General features: G+C 39.5%; 1 protein-coding gene across 2 annotated transcripts in view; it reads right to left on the reverse strand.

The window, feature by feature from the left end:
* Positions 1-17590, reverse strand: part of LOC129853131 (EGF-like repeat and discoidin I-like domain-containing protein 3) — a 234777-nt gene that overhangs the window by 65458 nt on the left and 151729 nt on the right. For both annotated transcript variants that reach the window (XM_055918856.1, XM_055918855.1), the window contains exons 6-8: positions 15033-15188; positions 10387-10531; positions 9990-10174 (exon numbers count right to left, since the gene is read on the reverse strand). In XM_055918856.1, the coding sequence (XP_055774831.1) occupies positions 9990-10174; positions 10387-10531; positions 15033-15188 (486 nt within the window). The remainder of the gene's footprint in view (positions 1-9989; positions 10175-10386; positions 10532-15032; positions 15189-17590) is intronic.

A 17590-nucleotide genomic window follows, 5' to 3' on the forward strand; every position in this document is an offset into this window, starting at 1 on the left:
ACACTGGGATGGCGGCGGGGGCAAGTGAGCACTGCCAAACAAAGAACTTCATTCTGTACGTGTACCCAAAGGTTCCCTGAGATGCTGGACGGCAACGTAGTAGGTAACTACACACTCATTAAGAGGAAAATGAATGATGTTGAGGTATCAAATTACATACTTGGAGTGACGGGGCTTTCTTGAAGAAATTAATGGTGACCAGGAAAAATAACAACGTAGGAAAGAAAGTATGAAAAAACATTCAGTATCTGTGCTAATTCAGTTTCTGTATTGTTTGGCAGGCTACTGAAAAACAAAATGGTTGCCAGAATGAAAACATCAATCTGAGCTTTTGTGTCAATTATTTGTATAAGCATGCATTTCCTATTTCAACTACTATCAATTTAGAAAATACAACAAAGGGATCAAGAGTCACAGAAGGCTCAACAAGCCTGCTCTTTGCATTGTCTTTGTAGAGTAGACATTTGACGTGGTATAGCGATGGTACTGGACCAGGGGGATTCAACCAGGGGTACTGCAGGGGTCGGCGAAAATAATAAGTATATCAATGTTTTTATGAACATCGTTAGAAACAACAGACTAAACACATTTTGAATTACATAACTAAAGTAGAACATAGGAAAATATCTTATTTCTAATGATGTCAACTTTATTTATGAAGTCCCAATATTCAGCATATTACACTCATTGAAGCTAATTACACTCACTGGTGTACAGTATCTGACAGTCTTTGAAAAAGCACCCAACAAAAAGGCTACCAGCGCGGAAAGTTCTGTTTAAAACTTCTTGCGAATATAGGGGGTGCTGTTTCGACTTAGCATAAATCGGTCTCCAGATTAAACTGCCTAGTACTCAATTCTTGCCCGTACAATATGCATATTATTAGTATTATTGGATAGAAAACACTCTCTAGTTTCTATAGCCGTTGGAATTATGTCTCTGAGTGAAACAGAACTCCTTCTACAGCACTTTTCATGACAGGGAGTGAGATTTCAGAAATCTTGGCCCCTGTTCCCAGGTCAGTTGTAATGTCTCTGTAAATGCTATGGAGAAACAAACACTGCCTAGGTCTTCCTCTAGATGTCAGTACGTGGTGACGCTTTGAATGGAGTCGATTGCGCAATCAGGGCCTGTATAAAACTCCAATGACCGGAAGTAGCTTTCTTTTCCTGCCTGCGCCTAACGCACGATGGACATCGGACTTGCCTCCTTCCAAGCTGTTGTTTAGCCAGTAATATTTCTCCGGTCATGTTTTTACTCGTTATAGGTGTTAAAAACAACATAAGGTAGTTAATTTGAACCGTTTATAGCAATTTATATCCGTTTAGGGCGATTTTATGGCATTTCTGTGTGATGCACTTTGAGGAGCTGGGCACTTTGAGTGCATGGTGAACGATAGTGGCCATTTCGACGGGACAAGAGGACATCTTTCGACCAAAAGACGATTAGACCGGAGAAAGGATTCATTGCCCAAGATTCTGATGGAAGAACAGCTCATAGTAAGAACTATTTATGATGATAAATCGTGTTTCTGTCGAAAAATGTTAAACGCTTATGCCGCCATTTTGTTTGGTGTAGCTTCGTTTGGCGCAACCTGTATTGGAAAGTAAGGATAATTTAAAAAATGTAATTCAGCGATTGCGTTAAGAACTAAATTGTCTATCAATCGCTGTCCACCCTGTATTTTTTAGTCAAGTTTATGAGTATTTATGTATAAGACTAGATCACTGTCTAATATGGCGCACGACATTTTCTGACCAGCTTGGCTACTTTTCTCATTGTATAACCACGATTTTGGTGGCTAAATATCCACATTTTCGAACAAACTCGATATGTATGTTGTAATATGATGTTACAGGAGTGTCATCTGAAGAATTCTGAGGTTAGTGAAAAAATTAATACATTTTGGTGGTGATAATGCTATCGCTCTTTTTCCGTGAATCAATGCTGGGGTAATGTTTGCACATGTGCTATGCTAATATAACGATTTATTGTGTTTTTGCTGTAAGACACTTAGAAAATCTGAAATATTGTCTGGATTCACAGGATCTGTGTCTTTCAATTAGTGTACGCTGTGTATTTTTAAGAAATGTTTTATGATTAGTAATTAGGTAATACACGTTGCTCTCTGTATTTATTCTAGTCGAGTTGTGATGGTGGGTGCAATTGTAAACTATGATTTATACCTGAAATATGCACATTTTTCTAACAAAACCTATCCTATACAATAAATATGTTATCAGACTGTCATCTGATGAGGTTTTTTCTTGGTTAGTGGCTATCAATATCTTTATTTGGCCGAATTGGTGATAGCTACTGATGCAGTAAGAAAATGGTGGAGTAAGAAAATTGTTGTCTTTTGCTAACAGTGGTTAGCTAATAGATTTACATATTGTGTCTTCCCTGTAAAACATTTTACAAATCAGAGATGATGGCTTGAATCACAAGATCTGTATCTTTCATTTGGTGTCTTGGACTTGTGATTTCATGAACATTTTATTTTATGATATCCCTGTAACTTTAGGCTAGGCTATGCTAGTCAGCTTTTGTGTTGGGGGGGATCCCGGATCCGGGTTAGGGAGGCGTTAGAGGTTTTAACCAGCTAAACGGCTGCTCTTAGCCAAAATGTGTTTGCCGTTACCTTTCTAGTTTATAGGCTGCAAGAGTTACACTTCCTCGTCCAATTATAGTGTTGAGAGGTCAAAATAATGAAAAACGATTTACCAAACCTATTCGTTTTGAAATGTTGATCACTTATCCTTGCCATTATCATTCACCTGATGACAAGACAAAAAATTGAATGTTTGTTAACGTATGATGGGGTCCCTGGGTCACCGGTTTGCCTGGGAGGGGTCTCTGAGATGTACCAGGCTACAGCTAACTCAGATACTTGAAGCGCTACTGAAAGTCAAAGAATCCTTTCACATGTCTATTTTCAGAGGAAGAATAATTTTACATGTCTATTTTCAGAGGATGAATCCTTTTACATGTCTATTTTCAGAGGATGAATCTTTTTACATGTCTATTTTCAGAGGAAGAATCTTTTTACGTGTCTATTTTCAGAGGAAGAATCCTTTTACATGTCTATTTTCAGAGGATGAATCTTTTTACATGTCTATTTTCAGAGGATCAATCTTTTTACATGTCTATTTTCAGAGGATGAATCTTTTTACATGTCTATTTTCAGAGGATGAATCTTTTTACATGTCTATTTTCAGAGGATGAATCTTTTTACGTGTCTATTTTCAGAGGATGAATCTTTTTACGTGTCTATTTCCAGAGGATGAATCCTTTTACATGTCTATTTTCAGAGGATGAATCTTTTTACGTGTCTATTTTCAGAGGAAGAATCCTTTTACATGTCTATTTTCAGAGGATGAATCTTTTTACGTGTCTATTTTCAGAGGATGAATCTTTTTACGTGTCTATTTTCAGAGGAAGAATCTTTTTACGTGTCTATTTTCAGAGGAAGAATCCTTTTACATGTCTATTTTCAGAGGATGAATCTTTTTACATGTCTATTTTCAGAGGATCAATCTTTTTACATGTCTATTTTCAGAGGATGAATCTTTTTACATGTCTATTTTCAGAGGATGAATCTTTTTACATGTCTATTTTCAGAGGATGAATCTTTTTACGTGTCTATTTTCAGAGGATGAATCTTTTTACGTGTCTATTTCCAGAGGATGAATCCTTTTACATGTCTATTTTCAGAGGATGAATCTTTTTACGTGTCTATTTTCAGAGGAAGAATCCTTTTACATGTCTATTTTCCGAGGATGAATCTTTTTACGTGTCTATTTTCCGAGGATGAAGCTAAGAACATTAACAACTTCAAAGTTAAGAACGCTATAACAATGTGGAAGAAACCATAAGATTCTGCAATAACCAATATCACTCCCCAAAAACACAACCCGATGGCATAATCCTTGGATAGCTTTTCAGAATGGACTGATAAATTGGTCCACATGGAAAACTAAGGCCATAGAAACCTTACATTTATTTCCTATTATCAAGTAATTTATTTCCATGAGAGAATTAAAAAGCAGTTTTGGGCTGACCAAAGTAGATATTTTCAAATACAAACAATTTAAAAGTTTCATATCACAATTATTTTATTTGAAATATTTTGGAAAATCTTGAGGGAATCCTATTTGATTCAGAAAAGGATATTCATATGATAGGTAAGATATACAAAGCCTTGCAGAGAGCCTATCCAACTGACTATCTCTTACTATTGGAAGAAAGACTTACAAATAACTGATGTTGGTACAAGATGGATGTTGGAACTTACAGTACCAGTCAAAAGTTTGGACACACCTACTCATTCCAGGGTTTTTCTTTATTTTGACTATTTTCCACAATGTAGAATAATAGTGAAGACATCAAAAATATGAAATAACACATTTGGGATTATGTAGAAACCAAAAAAGTGCTGGGAATGCTTTAAATACCAAAAGTTATGGGTGGAGTTAGACCAGTGGGGTCCCGATTTAAATGACATGCAGCTTATAAAGGATTCATAAAGCCTTCATAAAGCCTTCATAAACACTACATAAATGTGTTACAAGTCTTCTATAACCATTTGTCATGCTTGATAAAGGGTTCATAAATGTGGCATAAACACCAATGTCAAATGAGACATAACCCACTATGTAAAAAAATGTATTCATTATTTTACCTTTATTTTACCAGGTAAGTTGACTGAGAACACATTCAAATTTACAGCAATGACCTGGGGAATAGTTACAGGGGAGAGTAATGCGGCAATTGTTAACTGGGGATGATTAGGTGACCATTATGGTATGGGGCCAGTTTGGGAAATAAGCCAGGACACTGCAGTTAACACCCCTACTCATACAGTAAGTGCCATGGGATCTTTAGTAACCACAGAGAGTCAGGACACCCGTTTAATGTCCCATCCAAAAGACGCCACCCTACACAGGGCAATGTCCCCAATCACTGTGCTGGGGCAGTGGGATATTTTTTTAGACCAGAGGAAAGGGTGCCTCCTTTTGGCCCTCCAACACCACTTCCAGCAACATCTGGTCTCCCATCCAGGACCAACCCTGCTTAGCTTCAGAAGCAAGTCAGCAGTGGGATCCAGGGTGGTATCCTGCTGGAATTCTGCTGACATAAACCTGTGCTTTATAAAGGGTGGCATAAGCACTGCCTAATAAAGGCCTTTATAAATAATATTAAATTGAGGCTTCACAAAGAGCATTGCAAAGCCAGGAATTTGGATTCGATTCCCAGAACCACCCATACGTAAACATTTATTTACACTTGACTGTTATTCGCTTTGGATAAAAGCGTCTGCTGAATTTGATATATTATATTTCACTACAGCATTTCTAGGATGGCCAAACCACTTTAACTCTTGGCTGCATAGTCAGTGTTGGACCTGACCTTCCCCCAAAATGCTGTGCTGCAGGATTACACACACTCTAAAGTGGAGTCATTCATGGGAAAAAATGTTGGTAAGGCCTTTTAAAAGCAGGTGAGGTAGATGTTTAAACCACATCAGGGGATGACTTTTGAGGTCTTGTAAAAATCTAAGAAATGTGTATTTTTGAGGGTAGTTGCCCTTTAATTCAGTGAGCATGCCCTGCACTGTTGTTTGGTTAGCGGGTTTTCTGTAGTGCAGTAAGCGCACATAAGATGTGAATCGGTCCCCAATAGAATTGGTGGAGTAAAGTAAAATGCCCATTTGTGCTGCCACTGGACAATGAAAAACAAGTTAACCTTTATTTTTTTGTAAATTAAATTAGGTTGTAGTAGTTAAGTGTTGACTTAGATTACTGTAGCTACCTCAATCATTTAAAAAAAATAAGTTCAGTGACTTCACAACAATTGCTAGCTATCCGAAATTTAGCTAGCTTGCAGGCTCAGCTAAATACAAATCCCCTAGATACCGCAGCGTCCCGTCGTCATGTTATGAGATTTGTAACTGTAAGAGGAATATAATATGATTTGAATGGAGTTTCCCATCTTCTCATTTTGAGTTTCTAGTGAAGCACAGGAATTCCCTTTCCTGATGGTGTGACAAAGGCATTCCCTAACAGACCTGCTAACTTTCTTTGTTGTTACTTTTAAGGTTGGAACCAACATGCAGTAACTGTAGCAGGAAGGCAATTACCATACGTCCGCCAGCTTAGGGACAAGCTAAACTATTCACAGCCCTGTGTAATGTTCAATGTATTTGCATTGCTGAACTTTTAGAAATGTAATGTATTTGTATTGCTTAAAACATTTACAAATAAAAGGAAATGTATGGTTTGAACATGTTTTTAATGTTTATTTGTTTTAGCTGTTAGTGATAATTCTCTGAGTGTTAATACATTTGTGTTGAAATCAATAAGCCTTTATATATGAGTTATGAATGACCAAAGGTGTCTGACCTTATAGTAAGTACAGAGTCATATGGTACAAGGCATTTATGTATGTCTTATAAATGACCAAAAGTGTTTGAATTTAAATTAAGTAAAGCATCATGCGATATAGTCTTTACGGATGTGTTATGAATGACCGAAGGTGTCTCTCTTCAATCTAAGTATTACAGGACACTACATAACGTGTAAATAGATAGGTTATTAACATTCTGTTCATTTAAGAAGGTTGTCTCATGATCTACAGGTTACTGTATGGTGTGAGAGGTATTTAAATGATTTGATGGACCTGCAAAGCTTGCGTTTGTGTGCGTGTGTCAGAACCAAGATGATTTGGAGTAGTCCAACCTGAGACTACCGCACCAGGTATTCCTCTTCTGTTCCCATGTCGGAGACCAGGGCTTGACTACAACCTGTTATAATGGTGACAACATTTTGTGGCTGCTATGTGATCGGGGGAGTGGGTGAATGTGTCAAAGACCTGACTGGGCCCAGCACCGCGCAGTATGGCTAATTGTTGTTCTGTGCATGTTTGTGTACTGAGGAACATGTAACTTGGTTCCAGAAGAAAGACACTTTCAATTTCTTTAGGTTGGGGGCTTTCATCAAGGTAAGTGTTTCTTCGAGTAACGTCGTCCCTCGGCTATTGCGCACACAGCACATAGTATAGTATACACATAATATACTCCTGGGATAACCATTAAAAGTTGGCCTTAGTGGGAGTGACCATAGAATTCTATAGGAGTGACCTTACTGAGTAAATGATTTATCATCGTCACTACTTAACACAGTCAAAAAGTCATAATTATGGCTAAACCATGCCCATTTCCACAATTGATCTTCTAAAAATTAACTGATGGCCAAGTTTGATGCTTTGGTCCACTAGACCTTCCACACATTTTGGCAGAAGTGTCTGGGAAAGAGATTAGGTGTAATGTGACTAACATGACATCACTTTAGAGCTTATCAGCACATGTTGTCACCCTTTATAAAGCACATGTTTATATCATATTCAATCTAGTGGGTTATGTCACATTTGACATAGGTGATCATGTCACACAGTTATGCCACATTTATGAACCCTGTATAAAGCATGAAATATGGTTATAGCTGCTTTGTAACACATTTTGTAGTGCTTATGAAGGCATTATGAAGGCTTTATGAAGCATTTATAAGCTGAACGTAATTTAAAGTGGGAATTATTACAGTGTAAATGTAGTTTTAATCCATCTATCTGCATATTTCAAGACACGGCATATGAGGGTGCAGTGAGATACCCGATGGGTTGGACAATACTTTTCTCATCAATCATCTTTAAAAAATGTATACTTAAACACTGGAGATGGGGGTGTGAGCAGGTGGGTCTTAAAAAAAAATCATGAAAGTCATATCGAAAGTCTGTCTCACCCTTATCATGCACAACGTTTGTTTGGTCTCCTCAAGATAAAGATACATATGTGACAATATCAACATTTCATTACAGTGACTGGTTCGTTAGTCAGATGAGAGCGGGCTCAGTCTCTTCCATGGCCAGATCTAGTCTGGCGTGTTTGCACTCTGTAAAGGATTTTCTTCCTGCTGCTCTACTGCAGTTGTCTTGATTAATTAGAATACTTAATTTGTCACTAAGTGTGATTAATTCCATTAATCTATCAAATGTAAAGTCATCCAGTAATGTCACTGGTAATCAATTATTCACCATGGCAACTGGTGCGGAGAAGATATTGAACTGTGAGTAGAGTCACCAACATTCATATGTAGAGTGTATCCATTCATACACATCCCACATACACATAAACAAACACATCTGCACATTACCATATGAACATCAATACTTCCTGAGACAAACACACTAATGTGAGGTGAAAACATCAATGCTTCTATTTATTTTTCCTTGCCGTAGGTCTAGAAGGTGTGGGGAGAAGTGGGCATCGCCATGTATCCTTGTCGTTGGAGGAAGCCATTGATTTAACAGCTGGCTTCATAGCCTCTCCCTCCTCCTGTAGGCACAGCATGTAATATCAAACCACGAGTTTCCCTCTATCCACAGCAATCAATTCAACTGAGCTTCATGGCCTGTCTGGAGCTAGTCTAACCGCAGAGCCTGGCCTCTTCCTTCTTAGAAGGCCTTTGCTGTGATAAAAACATATCTCACGCCAGGTTCAGCCAATGTAATTATGGCTAGACAAGGGGGCACTACTGTGGGGCACTGTTTATGTCACCGCTAGGCTCTAACGGACTATCAGAGAGGTAGGAGACGACAGAAAGGCCAGGGAACAACCGATCCCAGAGATTACCATCAGACACAAATGTTATGCCCTTTATTTTACTGTTCTAGAAAACAAAATATTCCTGTATTTTTAATATTCCTGTATTGTTTTCTTGACCATGTCACCTAACCAGCTAGAAAACTCCAGGCCCTAGTCTGGACATGTTACATAGGCTACTGGAATCCAGAGTTCTGTCCTTGTCAGGTCAGGTGACAGTGTCATAACGAGCAACGTTTCATAACAGAGCTTTTGTAATGCCAGGATAGCTTAATTCATGTTGGAACCAGTGCAGCCTGTAGGGAGAAGCTTTTATCTCCTTCCCTGGAACTTCTCAGCATCTTAAGTCAACTGCGGACACTGCAATAAACAATAAGGACATACAGATGTAGAATCTTAATTTGAGTCAGTTTGTTACAGCATGAAAATAATCCTGCAGCAACAGGACATTTGAATTATTATGATGATCATAATTCATGGACATTTTTGTAGGGATTGATATATTTTTCGTAAGGGAACATCAAGTCTGAAATCGCAAATTGGAAATTGAAAACTTCAGAAGCCTTTTTTTACCTCAATTACACTACAAGTTACACATTTCCTGCATTGCACTAAAGTTCTCCTGCAACAGGGTGATCAAATTAAGATCCTGCATCTGGACTATATCTACGATTGTTTTGAAACACTGATGCACATTCACATCTGGCTAAGTCCCGATGATTCCAAACAGCTGTGACCTGCTCTATTCCCAACTGTTATTCTAGACAAAATCTTCTCATATACTCTAAGTCACTCTCTCACGCTTTTTGGTAACGAGATACTTCTCAAGTTCCTGGGAGGACAAACTATAAGTGTCCGTTGAGGGATGCGTCTTTGCTTAAGGCCCCGGCTGGGTCGTCTGAGACAATCAGTTACCTTAATGAGCACAAATAGGATAACTGTAGTGTGACAGCACGTACTGGGCTGCAGCTAAAGGTAAGAGGACAAGAGGGCAGATTCACAAGCACAGTGCAGGCGTGGCCGGAGTTGCATTCAGGAGTAGTTATAGAAAAGGTGGTTGAATTAGGACTAGTTGGAGTTATGAGGTTCTGGTGAAGTTAGTAGATGTATGATGCTTACAAAATAAAGTTGAAGTATATTTCCCCCATAAGCCACAAGTTCTGAATGCATATAGTATAAGTTCCTTTATGCAAGTTTCTGCTGAAAAATAACAAATTAATTTATCCTGACTAGGCTATTCCTACGATCCTCTGTTTTTCCTGGTCAGATTATGTGGCCAGGAGAAACTCCAGTTCCTATGTTTTCTTAGATGGGAAGCAGGGTAGCCTCCTACCTGAAGCCACTGGGACTGGTCACTGCGTCCAGAAGTCCAGGCATTGACCTTTCCCTGTTTGTCCAGACGGGCCTTGCTGGGTTCCCAGGTGAACATGTCCATGTTGAGTGTTCTGAAGAGGCTGGACGCTGTGATCTGGTAGTCCTGGATGTGGCCTGACTTCATCCCCATGGGCTCAGAGCAGCCTGGAGAAACAAACTAGTTAGTGGAAACAGTCCTTTCTAGAACTGCAAATGACCTCCAAAACAATACTTCCAAAGAAATATGATTTGACAGTACTCAATGGCGCCCCCTATTGTACTTCATGAGAAATGCAGAACTGTTCTGTTCTTCCAAGAAGGGGAACTTCTACCCGCACCTAGGTGGCCTGTGCGAACCTCTAGTCATGAATTATTACCTGTGAGTTCACAGCCAAGCAGCTCCATGCGCAGGGTGCAGTGTCTCCTACAGACCTGGGGGTAGATGCGCACGTACTGCGCCTCAATGGGAGGGGTGAAGGAGTTGGCAGAAGGAGCGTTGTTTTCCACATTTCCACGGAATATCTGAGGAGGGAAATTATACGACAGAAGATGGGTTAAAAGGGATAGGAAGGGGGAAGCAAATTGTCTCTGTGAACAGTCGCTCACACGGTCTCTAGTGTCTACTCGAAACTCAACAAATTGCTGCCATTCAATGAGCTCGAATTACTGGAAAAATATATGTTTTAAATTGCACGATTTAAGCTGGTAATTTGTAAGCACACGATGTGTTTTGAATTAGTGGACCAATTACCTTGCCATACCATATAGACCGTTTTACAGTGCTATCCCCAAATGAACTAACATAGTGTTTCACAGGGCCCTCTCAGGTGGTATGCATGTTTGTTTGTGTGTGTGTGTTTGTGTGTGTGTTAAGGAATGCAGCTCTCTCTGGATGAATTCAGGTCAGCATTGCACAGAGGTGTACTCAAAAGAGGGCTCCCTCTAGGTCAGAACATCAGAGTCTACTCTCTGGCTAGCACACTCAGTCAGACTCAAAGATCTCAGGCAAGAAAATTAACAACTGGGTTTTGAGTTTAGCCTTGCACCCCGGTGTTCCGCATGCCTCATTAATCTTACAGTTGTTAGAGTAACAACTATATACTGTATATATAACAAAAATATAAACGCAACATGTAACGTGTTGGTCCCATATTTCATGAGCTGAAATAAAATATCAGAGAAATTCTCCATTTGCACAAAAGCTTATTTCTCTCAGATGTTGTGCCCACATCTGTTTACTTCCTGTTAGTGAGTGTTTATCCTTTGCCAAGATAATCCTCCCCCTGACAGCTGTGGCATATCAAGAAGCTGATTAAACAGCATTATCATGACACAGGTGGACCTTGTTCTGGGGACATTAAAAGGCCACTCGAAAATGTGCAGTTTTGTCATAGAACACAATGCCACAGATGTCTCAAGTTTTGAGGGAGCGTGCAATTGGCATGCCATGCTGATTGCAGCCATGTACGTCCAACCGGTACGTCCAACCAGCCTTACAACCGTAGAACAAGTTTATGACGTCGTTTGGGCAAGCAGTTTGCTGATGTCAACGTTGTGAACAGAGTGCCCCATGGTGGCAGTGGGGTTATGGTATGGGCAGTTATAAGTTACAGACAATGAAAGTAATTGCATTTTATCGATGCCAATTTTAAATGCAAAGAAATACTTTGACGAGATCCTGAGCCCTGTTGTGAGGCAAATTTTTGAAAGATATCTGTGACCATTTCAATTAACGGATCTCCTTATATGAACTGTAATTCAGTAAAATCTTAGAAACATGTTGCGTTTATATTGTTGTCAGAATATACAGTTGAAGTCGGTACTTTACATACACTTAGGTTGGAGTCATTAAAACTTGATTTTCAACATCTCCACTAATTTCTTGTTAACAAACTATTGTATTGGCAAGTCGGTTAGGACATCTACTTTGTGCATGACACAAGTAATTATTCCAACAATTGTTTACAGACAGATTATTTCACTTATAATTCACTTATTTACAATTTCAGTGGGTCAGAAGTTTACATACACTAAGTTGACAGTGCCTTTAAACAGCTTGGAAAATTCCAGAAAATAATGTCATGCTTTAGAAGCTTCTGATAGGCTAATTGACACATTTTGAGTCAATTGGAGGTGTACCTGTGGATGTACTCAGAACCTCTTTGTATTGGAGAAATGTCCTCTGGTCTGATGAAACAAAAATAGAACTGTTTGGTAATAATGACCATCATTATGTTTGGAGGAAAAAGAGGGAGGCTTGCAAGCCGAAGAACACCATCTCAACCCTGAAGCACGGGGGTGGCAGCATCATGTTGTGGGGGTGCTTTGCTGCACGAGGGACTGGTGCACTTCACAAAATAGATGGCATCACGAGGAAAGAAAATTGTGTGGATATATTGAAGCAACATCAGTCAGGTAGTTAAAGCTTGGTCACAAATGGGTCTTCCAAATGGACAATGACCCCAAGCATACTTCCAAAATTGTGGCAAAATGGCAACAACAAAGTCAAGGTATTGGAGTGGCCATCACAAAGCCCTGACCTCAATCCTATAGACATTTTGTGGGCAGAACTGAAAAAGCGTGTGCGAGCAAGGAGGCCTACAAACCTGACTTAGTTACACCAGCACTGTCAGGAGGAATGGGACAAAATTTACCCAACTATTTGTGGGAAGCTTGTGGAAGGCTACCCGAAACGTTTGACCCAAGTTAAACAATTTAAAGGCAATGTTACCCAAATACTAATTGAGTGTATGTAAACTTCTGACCCACTGAGAATGTGATGAAAGAAATAAAAGCTGAAATAAATCATTCTCTCTACAATTATTTTGACATTTCACATTCTTAAAATAAAGTGGTGATCCTAACTGACCTAAAACAGGGAGTTTTTACTTGGATTAAATGTCAGGGATTGTGAAAAACTGAATTTAAATGTATTTGGCTAAGGTGTATGTAAACTTCCGACTTCAACTGTATACAGTACCTGTCAAAAGTTGGTACACAACTACTCATTCCAGGGTTTTTCTTTATTTTTGCTATTTTCAACATGGTGGAATAATAGCGAAGACATTAAAACTATGAAATAACACATATGGAATCTTGTAGTAACCAAAAAGTGTTAAACAAATAAAAATATACAGTATTTTATATTTGAGATTTGAGAAAGTAGCCACACGATGCCTTGATGACAACTTTGCACACTCTTGGCATTTTCTCAACCAGCTTCATGAGGTAGTCACCTGGAATGCATTTCAATTAACAGGTGAGCCTTGTTAAAACTTAATTTATGGAATTTCTGTCCTTCTTACAGCATTTGAGCCAATCAGTTGTGTTGTGACAAGGTAGAGGTGGTAACAAGTCCATATTATGTCAAGAACAGCTCAAATAAGCAAAGAGAAACATTAGTCCATCATTTCGTTATTAAGACATGAAGGTCTGTCTGTCAATCTGGAAAATTTCAAGAACTTTGAAAGATTCTTCAAGTACAGTCGCAAAAACCATCAAGCGCTATGATGAAACTGGCTCTCATGAGGACCGCCATAGGAAAGGAATACCCAGAGTTACCTCTGCTGCAGATAATAAGTTCATTAGAGTTAACTGCACCTCAGATTGTAGCCAAAATAAATGCTTCACAGAGTAACAGACACATCTCAACATCAAAATAAAGACACGCAAAGGAAAACATTTGAGATTTTTGGTTCCAACCGTTGTCTCTTTGTGAGACGCAGAGTAGGTGAACAGATGATCTCCGCATGTGTGGTTCCACCGTGAAGCATGGAGGAGGTGTGATGGTGTGGGGATGTTATTCTGGTGACACTGTTGGTGATTTATTTAGAATTCAAATCACACTAAACCTGCATGGCTACCGCAGCATTCTGCAGCGATATGAAATCCCATCTGGTTTGCGCTTAGTGGGACAATCAATTGTTTTTCAACAGGACAATGAACCCCAAAACACCTCCAGGCTGTGTAAGGGCTATTTGACTAAGGAGAGTGATAGAGTGCTGCATCAGATGATCTGGCCTCCACAATCACACGACCTCAACCCAATTGAGATGGTTTGGGATGAGTTGGACAGCAGAGTGATGGAAAAGCAGCCAACAAGTACTCAGCATATGTGGGAACTCCTTCAAGACTGTTGGAAAAGCATTCCTCATGAAGCTGGTTGCGAGAATACCAAGATTATGCAAAGCTGTCATCAAGGCAAAGAGTGGCTACTTTGAAGAATCTAAAATATATTTGGATTTGTTAAACAATTTCTTGGTTATTACATGATTCCATATGTGTTATTTCATAGTTTTGATGTCTTCTCTATTATTCTACAATGTAGAAAATAGTAAAAATAAAGAAAAACCCTTGATGAGTAGGTGTGTCGAAACTTTTGACTGGTACTGTAGATATATACACTGAGTATACCAAACATTAGGAACACCTTCCTAATATTGAGTTGCACCCCCCATTTACCCTCAGAATAGCCTCATATCGTTGGGGCATGGACTCTACAAGCTGTCAAAGGCGTTCCACAGGGATGCTGGCCCATGTTGACTCCAATGCTTCCACAGTAGTGTCAAGTTGGCTGCATGTTCTTGGGTGGTGGACAATTCTTGATACACACAAGAAACCGTTCAGCATGAACAACTGGTGCGCCTGGCACCTACTTTCATACCCTGTTCCCTGTTCAAAGGCACTTAAAACTTTTGTCTTGCCCATTCACCCTCTGAATGGCACACATACACAATCTATTGGTGGCAGGGGTCAAAATGGGGATGGCTGGTTGGAGGACAGGACAGGGGACATGGTGCGCTGTCAAAAATGACAGAGTGTCGGGGAGTCTATTTGGTGGCCGTTTATCCCCAAATAGTATAAAATGCAATCTAAAAGTCATAAAAAGTGGAGGGGGGTAAGTGCTAGGAAGAGGAACCCGGAGTGAGCTGGCTAATTAAAAAGTCATCTCATCATGTCCTCCACTCTGCCCTTGACTTGGTGTGTGGTCTCCAGTTGCTGTGAGTGTGTGTGTGTGTCTCACCATGTCCTCGTCTGTGCCCTTGACTTTGTTTGTCCTCCAGGTCTTGCCATCATCACTAGAGGCCACTTTGTAAGACTTGACGTACTCTGGGCTGCCGATGCGCTTTGCACCCTGGGTAATTAGGCCCGTGACCCGCATCCTCCTCTGTAGGTTTATCTGTGGAGAAATAAGGGATAAAACAGCAATCAAGACCCTTGTGTGTGAGTTTGTGTGTCTGTGTGTGAGTGTACATATTCATACATGTATGTATTGTGTGTGTGAGCGTGTGTATTTGTATTTATTATTGATCCCCATTAGCAGCTACATTTGAAAAACATAACAATGCATTCACAGATTTCACAAGACACTGTGTGCCCTCAGGACCCTACTCTACCGCTACCACATATCTACAGTACAAAATCCATCTGTACGTATGTGTATAGTGCGTATGTTATCGTGTGTGCATGCATGTGTCTGTGCTTATGTTTGTGTTGCTTCACAGTCCCTGCTGTTCCACAAGGTGTATTTTTATCTGTTTTTTTAAATCAAATTTTACTGCTTGCATCAATTACTTGATGTGGAACAGGGTTCCATGTAGTCATGGCTCTATGTAGTACTGTGCACTACCCATAGTCTGTTCTGGACTTGGGGACTGTGAAGAGACCTCTTGTGGCATGTTTCTGGGGTATGCATGGATGTCCGAGCTGTGTGCCAGTAGTTCAGACAGACAGCTCTGTGCATTCAACATGTCAATACCTCTCATAAATACAAGTAGTGATGACGTCAATCTCTCCTCCACTTTCCACCAGGAGAGATTGACATGTATATTATTAATATCAGCTCTCCATGCACATCCAAGGGCCAATCGTGCTGCCCTGTACTGAGCCAATTAAAAATTCCCTATGTCCATTTTTGTGGCACATGACCACACAAATGAACAGTAGTCCAGGTACGACAAAACTAGGGCCTGTAGGACCTGTCTTGTTGATAGTGCTGTTAAGAAGGTAGAGCAGCGCTTTATTATGGACAGCTTAGCTCTCCCCAGCTTAGCTACTGTTGTATCAATATGTTTTGACCATGACAGTTTACAATCCAGGTTTACTCCAAAAAATGTGTCACCTCAACTTGCTCAATTTCCACATTATTTCTTACGAGATTTAGTTGAGGTTTAGGGTTTTGTGAATGATTTGTCCCAAATACAATGCTTTTAGTTTTAGAAATATTTAGGACTAACTTATTCCTTGCCACCCACTCTGAAACTAACTGCAACTCTTTGTTAAGTGTTGCAGTCATTTCAGTCACTGTAGTAGCTGACATGAATAGTGTTGAATCATCCACATACATAGTAACACTGGCTTTACTCAAAGCCAATGGCATGTCATTAGTAAATATTGAAAAAATAATGGGCCTAGACAGCTGCCCCGGGGAATTCCTGATTCTACGTGGATTTTGTTGGAGAGGCTTCCATTAAAGAACACCCACTTTGTTCTGTTAGACAGGTACCTCTTTATCCACATTATAGCAGGGGGTGTAAAGCCATAACACATACGTTTTTCCAGCAGCAGACTATTATTGATAATGTCAAAAGCTGCACTGAAGTCTAACAAAACAGCCCCCACAATCTTTTTATCATAATATTCTTTCAGCCAATCATCAGTAATTTGTGTAAGTGCTGTGCTTGTTGAATGTCCTTCCCTATAAGCATGTTGAAAGTTTGTTGTCAATTTGTTTACTGTAAAATAGCATTGTATCTTGTCAAACACAATTTTTCCCCAAAAATGTACTAAGGATTTGTAACCGGCTGATTGGTAGGCTTTTGAGCCAGTAAAGAGGGCTTTACTATTCTTAGGTATCGGAATGGTGTTTGCTTCCCTCCAAGCCTGGGGGCACACACTTTCTAGTAAGCTTAAATTGAAAATATGGCAAGCAGAAGTGTCAATATCGTCTGCTATTATCCTCAGTAATTTTCCATCCAAGTTGTCAGACCCCGGTGGCTTGTCATTGTTGATAGACAACAATACTTTGCTCACCTCTTCCACACTCACTTTACAGAATTCAAAATGACAATGCTCATCTTTCAAAATTTGGTCAGATATACTTGGATGTGTAGTGTCAGTGTTAGTTGCTTGCATGTCACACGTAAATTTGCTAATCTTGCCAATGAAAAAATCATTAAAGTAGTTGGCAATATCAGTTGGTTTTGTTGTGAATGAGTCATCTGATTCAATGAATGATGGAGCTGAGTTAGCTTTTTTCCCAAAAAATTTCCCAAAAATTGCTCGTCTTTCAAAATTTGGTCAGATATACTTGGATGTGTAGTGTCAGTGTTAGTTGCTTGCATGTCACACGTAAATTTGCTAATCTTGCCAATGATGCTCGTCTTTCAAAATTTGGTCAGATATACTTGGATGTGTAGTGTCAGTGTTAGTTGCTTGCATGTCACACGTAAATTTGCTAATCTTGCCAATGAAAAAATCATTAAAGTCGTTGGCAATATCAGTTGGTTTTGTTGTGAATGAGTCATCTGATTCAATGAATGATGGAGCTGAGTTTGCTTTTTTCCCAAAAATGTAATTTAA

Source organism: Salvelinus fontinalis, chromosome 4 (genome assembly GCF_029448725.1).
Source record: "Salvelinus fontinalis isolate EN_2023a chromosome 4, ASM2944872v1, whole genome shotgun sequence".
Lineage (NCBI taxonomy): Eukaryota > Metazoa > Chordata > Actinopteri > Salmoniformes > Salmonidae > Salvelinus > Salvelinus fontinalis.